We start from the raw sequence: 14,998 nt of genomic DNA on the forward strand, positions 1-14,998 counted from the left end.
TGACAGCAGCTGATCGCGCTACTCACCTCAGTTACTGTGTGAAGCTGACCGGAGCGGCGGTGTATTCTGCAGCTCCTGTCACCTGCATGCAGCAGAGCTGGACGCGACGATGGAGGTCCGTGGATTACGCCGGACATGGAGGGCTTTGTCGGGGTTAATAAATTGGTGATGAGGGACTTTGTTATTGTTTTTTATTTCTAATAAAGGATTGTTCGGGTGTGTGTGTTTTTTAACTGTAATTTACAGATTAATCATGGAAGAAATCTCGGGGAGACGCCTGACATGATTAATCTAGGATTTAGTGGCAGCTATGGGCTGCCATTAACTCCTTATTACCCTGATTTGCCAACGCACTAGGGTAAATCGGGAAGAGCCGGGTAAAGTCCCAGAACTGTCGCATCTAATGTATGCGGCAATTCTGGGCGGCTGCTGACTGATATTGTTAGGCTGGGGGGCTCCCCATAACGTGGAGCTCCCCATCCTGAGAATACCAGCCTGCAGCCGTATGGCTTTATCTGGCTTTTATTAAAATTGGGGGGACAGCACGCCGTTTTTTTTAATTATTTATTTATTTATTTTACTGCACAGTATAGACACGCCCACCGGCTGCTGTGATTGGGTGCAGTGAGACACCTGTCACTCAGCGTGGGGGCGTGTCTCACTGCAACCAATCATAGGCGCCTGTGGGCGGGGAAAGCAGGGAATATGAGATGGCTGTGTGCAGAGCACAGCGTGCCCGCCGGTATAAAGGCTCGGTCACGCTGTGCGGGCCGGCCAATCACTGCAATTCCACAACTAACAGGGCTGTGGCATTGCAGTGGTCTGCCAGCCAATCCCTGCATGAGGGCTGGCTCTCAAAAGAGTGCCAACATGCAGGGATGAAGACCACGAGTACAGCACGAGTATCGCGAAATTACTCGGTACCCGCCGAGTAGCCCGAGTACAGTGATACTCGTGCGAGTACCGAGTAGTGACAAGCATACTCGCTCATCACTAGTGATTACAGATTGCTCATTATATAGTGAACCGTGACTGCTACAGCTTCCTGCACTGCATCAATGACTGGAAGTCGGCGGCTGCATGGAGACTATAAGTTCATTTTGTCCTTGCAGAAGCTGCTCCAGTAAGCATGGATGATATGATTAAAATGCTATTCACCTGTAGATTACCACTATATCTGCAGGTAAATAGCACTTCTGGAGGTAAAAGGTTCCCAATACATTCTGCATACCTGCAGTTAAAAATCTTTGGCAATACAAGCAAACTTTACAATGCTATAAACGATACAAGATACTTAGAAATTATTATAATTTTGAAAAAGGAATATTAATGCACCTGTACCTTAACCAAAAGGAGCTTTGATCATAGACCTTCTTTTCATAAGTCTCCACTCCGAAATTGTAGCACAGTATAGAGAGGTATGCAGTCTGCAAACAAGAATATTTTGTCTGTCAACAATGCAGTTAATCACCAATAGGAAAGCCTAAAGGCCCTGTCACACATAGATAAATCTGCGGCAGATCTGTGGTTGCAGTGAAATTGTGGACAATCAGTGCCAGGTTTGTGGCTGTGTACAAATGGAACAAAATGTCCATGATTTCACTGCAACCACAGATCTGCCAAAGATTTATCTGTGTGTGACGGAGACTTTAGATATGTAATATTTGTTTCATAAATCAACAGTTCAAGTAAAGATACTGTAACACACTTATTAAACAAAAATGTGTTCCTCCCACCTATCAGTCACTCCTTTCAAGCAGTGATCATGCATTCTGCATAAAAAACAAAACACTCAACTGTCTTCAGTTGGGGATCAAATTACACTTACTGCCTATAGAAGTCTATGAAGGAGGAAAGCTGGAGAGAGAAAAACAACACAGGGAAAATGAAGAGTCTTATAGTAACTAGAGTTTTCTGGGGGAAAACTGTTAAAGGGAACTTGTCAGGTAATTTGTGTTCTAACGTAGTAGCAGTGTGATGTGTGGCCTAGTAACCCCTTACTACCCATCCCTGTGTTGTAATAGTGTGTAATGTGCAGGTATAAAAATGTTTTATTACATGTGTACCCTATGTAAATGAGCAGGGGCTCTAGCCCCATGGGTGTCACATAGCCCTGTGGGAGTTTGCATGTTTTCCGTGGTGTCATGCCCCGGTGGGCGTGATACCATGGATTTACATGAGCGACATACAGGCTCCTTGAGATCCCGCGCGTGCGCACTTACCATTCCCGCAGCCTTGTTTGTCAGCCGGTGCTTGCTTCTAATCTTCAGACGCGCAGTGTGCATGACCGGAACCGCAGGAGGCTTATGAGCATGCGCAGTGCGCATCTGAAGACGAGAAGCAAAAACCTGAACAAGGCTGCGAGAATGGTAAGTGGGGCGTGCAATATTATAAGTCCTCTTTACTTTCAGTGCAGCAAACTCACTCCAGAAGTTCATTGAGGATCTCTGAATGATCTAATGTTGTCCTAAATGACTGATGATGATAAATATAAGCCACCTGTGTGTAATCAAGTCTCCGTATAAATGCACCTGCTCTGTGATAGTCTGTGTTCTGTTTAAGGCTACTTTCACACTTGCGTTGGACGGCTTCCGTTGCTATCCACAGCCTTGAGGAATTACGGTAACCGTTGCAGGAAACCGTTATATTCCTCATAGACTTCTATTAGCTACGGATAGCAACGGATGGTCTTGCGTTGCATCCGCTGCACGACGCAGCGTCGTTATTTTGTCGCTGCGTCGGGCAGAGGGAACGCTGCATGGAACATTTTTTGAGCAGCACAATCCGTAAGATTTCGCTGCGCATGCTCTCTGTCTCCCTGCACTCGTAACCAGGGTAAACATCGGGTTACTATACAATGCGCTTTCCCTAGTTACCCGATATTTACCCTGCCTACGGGTGCAGGGAGCCCGACACTTTCCCGCTCGGCTCAGCCCCCTCCCGCACTTCACTCCACGTGTACACACGCACGCACACACACACTCACACTCACCTGTCCCCAGCCTTGCATTCCTTGCTGCACTGACGTCCTCAGTGCCATGGTCCCGCTCGGCTCCACAAACGCCAAACTCCGCCCCCGCACTCCGCCCCCCTCACACATTCTCGGCGGCCGAACGATCAGCTGATCACCCGGCGGCCAGCTGCTGTGAGCGATCAGCTGATCACCCGGCGACCGGCTGCTGGGAGCGATCAGCTGATCACCTGGCGACCGGCTGCTGGGAGCGATCAGCTGATTGTTCACAATAGTCTGTCGCAGGTAAAACGAAAGAAGAAAAAAAAAAAATAAAGATTCCGTTGTTTTGTACGATCCGTTGCATCTGTTGTGCACATTATGCAACACATCCGTTGCATCTGTCACACAACGCAATGCAACAGATGCCGTTCAGCGCAAATGTGAAAGTAGCCTAAGAGCGCATCATGAAGACCAAGGAGCACTGTGCAAGTGAGCATATTGAAATGAAAGGCATATCATACCACTGCAAATCTACCAAGACCCATCCAAACTTTCATCTCAAACAAGAAGACTGATCAGAGATGCAGCCAAGAGGCCCATGATCACTTTGGATGAACTGCAGAGATCTACAGCTGAGGTGGGAGGGTCTGTCCATACCCTGCACAAATCTGGCCTTTATGGAAGAGTGGCAAGGAGAAAGCCATTTCTCAAAGATATCCATAAAAAGTGTTGTTTAAAGTTTGACACAAGCCACCTGGGAGACACACCAAACACGTGGAAGAAGGTGCTCTGGTCAGATGAAACCAAATTCGAACTATTTGGGCACAATGCCAAACGATATGTTTGGCGTAAAAGCAACACAGCTCATCACCCCGAACGCACCATCCCCATTGTCAAACATGGTGGTGGCAGCATCATGGTTTGGGCCTGCTTTTCTTCAACAGGGACAGGGAAGATGGTTAAAATTGATGGGAAGATGGATGGAGCCAAATACAGGACCGTTCTTGAAGAAAACCTGTTGGAGTCTGCAAAAGACCTGAGACTGGGACGGAGATTTGTCTTCCAACAAGACAATGATCCCAAACATAAAGCAAAATCTACAATGGAATGGTTCACAAATAAACGTATCAAGGTGTTAGAATGGCCAAGTCAAAGTCCAGACCTGAATCCAATTAAGAATCTGTGGAAAGAGCTGAAAACTGCTGTTCACAAACGCTCTCCATCCAACCTCACTCAGCTCGGGCTATTTGCAAAGGAAGAATGGGCAAGAATTTCAGTCTCTCGAGGTGCAAAATTGATAGAGATATGCCCCAAGCGACTTGTGCTGTAATCGCAGCAAAAGGTATCGCTACAAAGTATTAACTTATAGGGGGTGAATAATCTTGCACGCCCCACTTTTCAATTATTTATTTTTTAAAATAAGCAATAAACTTCTATCAACTTCACAATTATGTCCCACTTGTTAATTCTTCACCATAACATTAAAATGTTTATCTTTTCTTTAAAGCTTAAAGCCTGAAATGTGTGAAAAGGTTGAAAAATTCAAGGGAGCCGAATACTTTCGCAAGTGTGTTTGTGTGTGTGTGTGTGTGTGTTTGTGTGTGTATATATATATATATATATATATATAATATATATATATATATATATATATATATATATATATATATATATATTATATATACACACATATATAATGTGTGTGTGTATATATATATATATATATATATATGTATAATATCTATTTATCTCCATAATAATATATATATAAAGTATATATTAAGTATAGTAACTGTCTGTGTCTCTCTATCCATGTGTGTCTGTCTCTATCACTGTCTCTGTATCGGTTTGTCTGTCTCTGTGTCTGTCTCTTTCCACGTCTGCCTGCCTCTTTCCCCGTCTGCCTGCCTCAGTCTTCCTCTATCAGTCTCCATCTATCAGTCTCCCCACCGACATCTTATTACCTCACACATAAGCTGCTTATTCTAACAATTTATTTTGTTCCTATAGCAACCAATCAGAGCTGCTATTAATAACATGTAGGTCGCATCTCCATTCACTTTAATGGAGGCAGGTTTTTCGGAGAGTAATTGTAAAGCGTGGGTTTAAATTTTCCGGTCAAAACAGTCTGACGTTCCCTGAGTCACATGGGGTGTCTGTGCAAAATTTCGTGATTGGAAATGCGATGGTGCGGGTTCAGCTTTATATATTAGATTTAATTAGTTCTCTCTCTCTCTTTATCTCTATCTCTCTCTTTCTCTCTCTCTCTCTCATATATATAATTTATATCTATATATACTGTAAATATCTCACATTTCTTTCACTATTTATCTATTTTATCTGTCTCAGATGAGATATAGAATAGATATAATGGACCTATAGATTGATCTACTGTACATCTTTCTATGTAGACATGTGTAGATGTATTAATATAAACAGGGGTGTAACTACCGCGGTCGCAGCGGTCGCCATTGCGACCGGGCCCAGGAGCTTAGGGGCCCGGCGGCCGCCCGGCAGATCAGCAGTCAGCTCCTGTCAGTGAGAGAAGAGCTGCGCTGTTCTGCCGCAGACCACGCGGCCGCTATTTGACCCGCTGCCGGCGCCGACACCGGACCCCCCTGCCTGGTGTCAGCAGCGGCACCGCGGGGCCCCCTGCCTGGTGTCAGCAGCTGCGGCGGCTCCCCCGTCACCGTGCACAGTAATGATGAAGCATAGAGCGGCCGGTGCCGCGCTATGCATCATCATTCTCCCCCTGTACCTGCGCCGTGACGTCACTGCCGTGCGACTGCTGTGCTGAATGCACAGAGCGCAGGATGGGAAGATGCCGACCGCAGCATTGGGAGGACGAGCAGCGGTGAGGACAGAGCAGCGGTGGGGGAAGGAGGAGAGCGGTGAGGACAGAGCAGCGGCGAGGACAGCAGCGGCGGGGGAACGAGGAGAGCGGTGAGGATGAGCAACGCTGAAATGAGGAGACGTGAAGAGAGCAGGTGAGTACTTGTTCGTTTTTCTTTAATATAAATTAGTGAGCACATGGTGGTCAGAGGCTTGGGGAGGCTGCATTATACATGGAGGCCTGGGGAGGCTGGCTGCTATATTATACATGGAGGCCTGGAGAGGCTGGCTGCTATATTATACATGGAGGCCTGGAGAGGCTGGCTGCTATATTATACATGGAGGCCTGGAGAGGCTGGCTGCTATATTATACATGGATGACTGCGGAGGCTGCATTATACATGGAGGCCTGGGGAGGCTGCATTATACATGGAGGCCTGGGGAGGCTGCATTATACATGGAGGCCTGGGGAGGCTGGCTGCTATATTATACATGGAGGCCTGGGGAGGCTGGCTGTATTATACATGGAGGCCTGGGTAAGCTGGATGCATTATACATGGAGGCCTGAGGAAGCTGGATGCATTATTATACATGGAGGACTGGCTGCATTATTATAGATGGTGGTCTGGGGAGGCTGGCTGCATTATTATACATGGAGGCCTGGGGAGGCTGCATTATACATGGAGGCCTGGGGAGGCTGCATTATACATGGAGGCCTGGGGAGGCTGCATTATACATGGAGGCCTGGGAAGGCTGCATTATACATGGAGGCCTGGGGAGGCTGCATTATACATGGAGGCCTGGGGAGGCTGCATTATACATGGAGGCCTGGGGAGGCTGGCTGCTATATTATACATGGAGGCCTGGGGAGGCTGGCTGTATTATACATGGAGGCCTGGGTAAGCTGGATGCATTATACATGGAGGCCTGAGGAAGCTGGATGCATTATTATACATGGAGGACTGGCTGCATTATTATAGATGGTGGTCTGGGGAGGCTGGCTGCATTATTATACATGGAGGCCTGGGGAGGCTGCATTATACAAGGAGGCCTGGGGAGGCTGCATTATACATGGAGGCCTGGGGAGGCTGCATTATACATGGAGGCCTGGGAAGGCTGCATTATACATGGAGGCCTGGGGAGGCTGCATTATACATGGAGGCCTGGGGAGGCTGCATTATACATGGAGGCCTGGGGAGGCTGGCTGCTATATTATACATGGAGGCCTGGGGAGGCTGGCTGTATTATACATGGAGGCCTGGGGAAGCTGGATGCATTACACATGGAGGCCTGAGGAAGCTGGATGCATTATTATACATGGAGGACTGGCTGCATTATTATAGATGGTGGTCTGGGGAGGCCGGCTGCAATATTATACATGGAGGCCTAGGGAGGCTGGCTGCATTATTATACATGAAGGCCTGGGGAAGCTGGCTGCATTATTATACATGGAGGCCTGGGGAGGCTGGCTGCATTATTATACATGGATGCATGGGGAGGCTGGCTGCATTATTATGCATGGAGGGCTGGGGAGGCTGGCTCCATTATTATGCATGGAGGCCTGGGGAGGCTGGCTGCTATATTATACATGGAGGCCTGGGGAGGCTGGCTGTATTATACATGGAGGCCTGGGGAAGCTGGATGCATTATTATACATGGAGGACTGGCTGCATTATTGTAGATGGTGGTCTGGGGAGGCTGGCTGCATTATTATACATGGAGGGCTGGGTGCATATTATATATGGAGGACTATGTGGTGTAGTATAATATATGGAGAACTATGAGAAATTCATGATAATAATTGAAGGGCTAGTTTATACATGGAGGATTATGGGGGTGCATTATAATATATGGAGGACTATGTGATGCAGTATTATATATTGAGTACTATGGGGTGAATTATAATACATGGAGGACTATGGGAAATGCATTATAATACATGGAGGACTATGGAAGTGTATTCTAATATATGAAGGGTTATGTGGGACCCTTTATACAATATGGAAGACTATGCAGGGGCCATTATTGTATTTGGAGAACTATATACAAGGGGGGACAAAGATACAATCAGGGGATGGGAACGTTTTGTGCTGAGGGAAAAAGGCTCTTTCCCTCAGCACCCAGCTTTCCCATGCTCTGCTATACATCTTCTCTCAGCACCCAGCTTTCCCATGCTCTGATATGGGAAAGCTGGGTGCTGAGGGAATGATGTATAGCAGAGCATGGGAAAGCTGGGTGCCGAGGACAAGATGGATATCAAAACATAGGAAAGCTGGGTGCTGATAGAGGGATTTCAGATCATGGGAAATCTGGATGCTGAGGGTAAGAACCAAGTGTCAGCAACATTATCCTGTACCCCGAGTGTCAGTGTCATTATCCCGTACCCCAAGTGTCGATGTATGTGGAGGGGGGGCCCAGATCTGAACTTTGCAGCGGGGTCCATGAAACTCTAGTTACGCCACTGAATATAAATCATATCTGCCTCTAATGTTAACAGAGTGTGGACTGTTGGATAAAGTTGTAATGTCTAGTCCATGCATAATACATTTATTGAGTATGCTGGAATTGGCTGAAATTGTATCACAGTCACAGACAACACAGGAGACAGCAGCTGAGAAGTGTCATATGATTTAGCAAGAGCTAGAGGACATCAGAGGAGTTTGTGCATAGCAGGGGGGAGAGGACTGTGTGCACAGTATAGTGGAGCTGTGGGCCAAGCCGGTAGATAACCTTAGCATTGAGAAGTCACTGCCCAGCAGAGCAGGAAGACAGATCAGATAAGCTTGTGTGAGGAAGAGCAGAGGAGCTTGTGCTGACAACTTAACAGAGCTCAGCAGGGCCGCCATCAGGGCATTACTAGTGGAACTCCTGTAGCGGGCCTGGTGAGCAGCAGGCAGGAGGGGGGGCCCGGACACGCTGACAGGCCCCTCCCCTTTCATTCCTCTGCTCCCCGGGCTTCAGCGCAGGGGGCGTTGACAGTACACTTCGAAGGGCGGGCTGGTTGTGCAGTGAGCAGGAGGTGGGGCCTGGACACGCTGGCGGCCCGGGCCCCTCCCCTTTCATTTCTCTGTTCACCGGGCCCCATGGGCAGGGGGTGGGGACGTTGCACTGACAGCACCTGCAGTCGCACAGGGGTCCCAAGCGGGAGCGGGCCCCTAGAGCCTGAAAACGTACTGGGTACATCATAGCTCCCTAGTACTTAAGGACCCATGACGTACCCAGTACGTCATGGCGAGATTGTGGCCCCGGTGGCTGCGATCGCTGCAAATATCTTAGATTCGGGGAGGAGGGGCCCTCTGCCTGACCTCAGGAGGGGTGGTGTCTCCTTCCCGGACCTAAGGAGGCTGTGATTGGCTGACGAACGCCGCTCAGCCAATCACAGCCACTGTAATATTTCAGCCATTGAAAATGTCTGAAACATTGAAATCCAGCCATGATCAGTGCAGCTGTAGCACCGTTCATTGGCTGGAGCTGGGTGACCTCAGTTTCACCCGCCCCCAGCTCTGATTGGAGAGATCGGCCCTGTGACCGATCTCTCCAATCACTGTGGATCTGAGGCCGGTGACCACTCCCCTCAGCTTCACTCCAGCGTCTGTGGAAGGTGAGGGGAGCAATCGGTAAGTTTAAAGACACTGTCTCCTTTCAGCCGCCGCCATTGCCCCAGCCCCCACCCTTCAGCTGCCGGCTGCAGCAGTCATTGCCCCTGATCCAGCAGCACTGAACCCAACTGCTGCGTCTCCTCCATCTGCCCCTCCCCCTCCCCCATCAGCCGCTGCCCCCCTCCCTCATCTGCTGCCCCCTCCCTCATCTGCTGCCCCTGTCCCTCGTCTGCTGCCCCTGTCCCACCTCTCACCCTCCTCCATCTGCTGTGATCTCCCCACCTTCTGTGAGACCCCACCTGCTGTGACCCCACCTTCTGTGACCCCACCCCCACCTTCTGTGACCCCCCCACCTTCTGTGACCCCCCCCACCTTCTGTGACCCCCCCACCTGCTGTGACCCCCCCACCTGCTGTGAGACTCCACCACCTGCTGTGAGACCCTCCCACCTGCTGTGAGACCCCCCCACCGTCTATCCGTCCCTCTGTCCCTCCTGCTGTGAGACCCCCACACCTGCTGTGAGACCCCCCACCTGCTGTGAGACCCCCCCACCTGCTGTGAGACCCCCCCCACCTGCTGTGAGACCCCCCACCTGCTGTGAGTCCCCCCCCACCGTCTATCCGTCCCTCTGTCCCTCTGTCCCTCTGTCCCTCATCTATCTGTAGCACCCACGGGGCAGGGATTAAATGTTACTCATCGCCGGGCCAGTGATGTCGGGTCAGGGGGATGTCACAGGTGGCCCTGCCCGGCTTCGTGGCCCCGAGGTGTACAATAAAAGGGGATTTGGATGATGGTGGGGAATGATGAGGATGATAGTCTTGTGACGCCACCTGTGGTACGTGGCCAGGGATTAGCCGCCGCTGCTGTCTCTGTCCTCCGGGGCGGATAGTGTTGCAGCAAGGATGGTTCTGCTCCCCACAGGTGGAGCGGGGCCCCGGGGAGGATGAGGAGGAGAGTAGTGGCCGTTGGTGCCGAAGCGCAAGGTGACGGCAATCAAAAGGCTGAATCAGCTGCTGTGGTTCCAGCCGTGATGGGCCCCAGCTGATCCCGGATCCGTTGGAGGTTAGAACCGGTACGGTGGTCGATGGGCCCTTCCTTCTTGTGCCTTTACAGATGGATCCCCGAGCCTGATGCTGCTTGGGGATCCCGGTTCGTGTAGTGTTAGCTCCTGTCCCGTGTGTAGGTGACGCAGGGCCGCTGTGGGGCTTGACTAATCACAACTCCAGACCCTATGTGGCACTGTGCTCCGGAATCTCGTGGTGGTCAGAGGGACTTGCAATCCCCCTGTCCTGCAGATTCTGGTGATACAAGGTGAAGTCTGTTCCACCCTAAGGCTCTGCACCCTGAACCACACCGGTCCCGCTCCTGTTCTCTCCTGCTGGAGAACACTCTAACTGTTATGTAAGCTCCTAACTCCCCCTGGTGGCTGCTTCTCCCCCGGTTCCCTGTCACTAGTGGATGGATGCCCCCCATGTTTGGTGACTAGCTTAAGACCCGACCCTAGCCTGGTCCCCAATGGGGAGGGCAACCTGGTTGTGTATATGAGTTTGTGTTGTGGAACTGGTACCGACCTCCTCTGGATCCAGGATGAGTACTGCACCTTAAGTGAGGTGCAGTACCCTGTGGTGACTGAAGCCTCAGGGGTGCCACATATCTATCTATCTATGATTCTATCTATCTATATGCTGAAAGAGCCTTAAAGGGAATCTGTCAGCAGGTTTTTGCTCCCCCATCTGAGAGCAGCATAAAGTAGAAACAGATATCCTGATTCCAGCGGTGTGTCACTGACTGGGCTGTTTGCTTTCATTGTGATAAAATCCATGTTTTCTCTGCTGCAGATCTAGCAGTTATACAGAGCTCATGAATATGCTGGACTACCTGCAACATGACAAGTAGCCCTGTAATGATAATCTCCTGCTGATTAACCAGTGATGTTATCGAAACTGCACTAAGCAGCCCAATAAGTGACAAATGCTGGAATCAGGATCTCTTCCCCTATGTTATGCTGCGCTCAGATTAGGTGTTAAAAACCTGGTGACAGATTCCCTTTGAAGGGGTTGTTACTTAGGTCTAAATCCACAAGTCAGCATTATCACAATTTGGTTTCAATTAGTTTAAAAACTGTATGTGACACATTCCCTTAAAGAAAAAAAAATAGATATACCAAAAATAAATATATACCAAAGAAATTAGATTTAAAAAGAAAAAAAAAAATTTAGAGTAAAGTTAGGCCCGTCCAAAAGAGTCTACCTTGTTCTGGTGGCAGGCTTAAAAAAATCTTTTGGCCAAAACAAAATCTGATGTCTGTGTGTGTGATCCGGTGTTCAGTGTAAAGGGTTAATGTGTGATTGGGGAGGTTGTAGTGCAGAAGTGAAGTTTTCCAAGAGTGGCGGTGGGACTGTGGAAGATTCGTGGGGTGGAGGCGGAGCTGGGGTGGAGGTGGAGCTGGGGTGGAGCCTCAAGGGGGCCCCGAACTTTTGCCAGTATGGGGCCCTGAAATTCCTTGGTGGCAGCCCTGGAGCTCAGCACTGTACTGTAGCCAGAGGTAAACTGACCCTGCATCAGCTGCTGATAGGAGCTGAACACTATGTAGGCTCCACCCCCACCCTCATAATCAGTGTGTGTGGAGCTGAAGATGGATTTTCTCTGACAACAAGCTTCTGTCTGGTTCAGAAACAGCCTAGATCAGGGGTGGGAAACCTCCGGCCCGCGAGCTGTATGCGGCCCGCCATGACCTTATCTGCGGCCCCCGGGCACATTCCCGGGGGTGGCAGTGCTTCGGTCGCCGCTGCAATCTTACCGGCTGCCGGCCCTTTAAATCTCCACTTGCGCTGCTTGCTTGCACCAATGAACTCTCACTGGCAGGTGCCAACATGCTCAGGACTTACTTTGTGGGCGGATTTAGCGCTCTGCGCTTCCGTCCCACAGCAGCTTCACAGCTGTTCTGTTTGCTGTGTCTCTCAGTAATCACACTCAGTGGAGATCTTTCGGGTTTTTTATTAGGTGGTATTGTCAGCCATTACATCTCTCTCTGCTGCCTGCACTCTGTCTGCAGTACCAGCGAGTACCCACTTGCTTGTGGTGAACACATACAAGTAGTGAGACCCCTAGAGGCCATACAGCATATACATATTGCTACATCCTTTCTCTTTAAACAAGAAGAACAATCAAACTTAATAAACACAATAGTTAATCTGACCAAGTAAAAGATAATTACAATATATACAATTAGATATAATCCTTGAGGTGTGCAGGCTTTCTGATCATTCTGCCCGCCCTAGTAACATAAGAAGAGTCACTGTCCACCTCTGGTAGTTGTTCTGATTCTGGTAATATGCCTTCTGATATTGCCTGTCTCTGGTTAACAGTCTCACCCTGATGGTCAGCAGTCACTGTTGGTACTTGGCTTGGACTTGCTGCCTCATTATCTTTGGTATCAGGATATTGTTCAAAAGGCCATGAATCATCTTGTTCTTGTGTTTTCCTCAAATATCTCCTATTTCTCCTTTAGGCTTCTTCCATCTTCTGTTACAATTTCGTAGGACCGAGGTCCTAGTTTCTGGACAACCTTTGCCTTCTGCCAGTGTTTGTCGTATTTGCTGCTTGGCTGCAGCCGTATGTTGTCATTCCTCTGGAGATCTGGCAGATCCTTTGCAGATTTATTGTAATAGAAAGCTTGCCTATCTTGATTTTTCTTTGGTTAAGCTTTGATGTTTCCCACCAAATTTGGCTTTAATAGATGACTAGCGGTTGGTATGAGTGTCTTTGTACGTCTACTCATGAGCCTCTGTGCCGGACTGCTGTCTATGCCTTGGGTGGGTGTGTTTCTATGATCCAGTATAGACAGATATACATCAGTACATGCCTGTTTTGCTTTTTTTAGTCTTTTGGCCGTTTTTACTGCGGACTCTGCTTTGCCATTACTCTGTGGATATCTTGGAGAAGACGTCTGGTGTTCAAATTCCCATCTCTTGCTGAAAGTTTTAAACTCTTCTGAAGTAAACTGAGCAGCATTGTCAGAGAACACGATATCCAGAATGCCATACCTGGCAAAATGGGCCTTGAGTTTTTTAATCACTGTTCTCGCTCTTGTGTCCTGTAAGAAATCAATCTCCCAAAAGTTAGATAAATAGTCCACTGTAATCAGGTATTCTTTGTCATTCCATGTGAACACATCTGTTCCAATTTTTGACCAAAGCCTCCGTGGAATTTCATGAGGTTGCAATGTCTCCTTCTGTTGCTTTTCACTGTAGGATGCACATATTTCACATTGTGCTATATAGTTTTAATGTGGTCATTCATTCCTGGCCAACAAATAGATTCTCTTGCTCGCCGTAGACATCCTTCCCTGCCTAAGTGAGAAGAGTGCAGTGTTTCCAGTATGTCTCTTCTGAGTGCTTCTGGTATAACAGCTCTATCTCCTTTAAAGATGATTCCTTGCTGCACTGACAGTTCATCTCTTATGTGGAAGAATGGATAAACTTCTCTAGGCGCATGCTGCTTGTATTTTGGCCAGCCCTGCAAGATGACAGTCTTTAAGATCTGGAAAATGTTATCCTTCTTTGTACAAGTCTGTATTTGCTTAAACTTGTCTTTTAACACTGCCAGGTAGTCACACATATTGATGGTTTCAATTTCATTCTCCTCATCATTTGTGACAGGTAGGTATGCTCTGCTTAGAGTATCTGCAATCAGTAAGTCTCTTCCTGGACAGTAACAGATGTCAAAATCATATTTCTGAAGTCGTAACAGCATGCGCTGTAGTCTCTTTGGAGCATTTAGTAGTGGTTTCTTTATAATGCTCTCCAATGGCTTGTGATCAGACTGCACTGTTACTGGTCAACCATAGGTGTACTGGTGAAACTTCTCCATCCCAAATTCCACAGCCAGTAACTCCTTCTTAATTTGAGCATATCCCTGCTCTGTTGTTGAGAGGGCTCTGCTTGCAAACGTGATTGGCTGTTTGTTCTGCATTAGTGTAGCTCCAAGGCCTTTTTCTGAAGCATCACATTGTACCACTTCTTGATCTGGGTCGAATTACTTCAGGGTTGCTGCATCTGCAACAGCCTTCTTTACTGACTGGAAAGCAGTTTCCTGGTTTTCTGTCCATTCCCAGAGCACATCTTTGTGGGTTAGCTGTCTCAGTGGCTCACACATATCTGACAGTTGCTTGCAAAATTTGGATAGATAATTTACCATGCCCAGAAATCGTTGTACTCCACACACATCAGTTGGGGTTGGCAAATCTTGAATTGCTCTCACCTTTTCTGGATCCACTTTTATACCATTTGAGGTCAGAAGATGTCCAATATATGCAACTTCTGTCATTTTCAGTTTGAATTTGTCCAAGTTCAGCTTTATTTGTTTTGCTCTACATCGGTCCAAAAATTGTATCATCTTCTGATCATGATCCTTGATTGCAGATGCCATATCTTCACCTTCTCCCACTATAAGGATATCATCTGCTATTGTTTACGCCAGGAAGTCCTTCCAATTCATGCATCAATTTCTGCTGGAACATCTGTGGAGCAGGTTTTAGTCCCATGGGCAGTCTCAGCCATTTATAGCGTCCAAATGGTGAAGAAAATGTTGTCAATAAACTTGATTCTTCAGTC

At 48.2% G+C, this 14,998-nt stretch overlaps 1 protein-coding gene across 1 annotated transcript in view; it reads right to left on the reverse strand.

The window, feature by feature from the left end:
• TEX11 (testis expressed 11) overlaps positions 1-14,998 on the reverse strand; it is a 1,632,405-nt gene that overhangs the window by 1,261,863 nt on the left and 355,544 nt on the right. The window contains exon 8 of the mRNA XM_075324897.1: positions 1,342-1,427. Coding sequence (XP_075181012.1) covers positions 1,342-1,427 — 86 coding nt within the window. The remainder of the gene's footprint in view (positions 1-1,341; positions 1,428-14,998) is intronic.

Source organism: Anomaloglossus baeobatrachus, chromosome 9, assembly GCF_048569485.1.
Source record: "Anomaloglossus baeobatrachus isolate aAnoBae1 chromosome 9, aAnoBae1.hap1, whole genome shotgun sequence".
NCBI lineage: Eukaryota > Metazoa > Chordata > Amphibia > Anura > Aromobatidae > Anomaloglossus > Anomaloglossus baeobatrachus.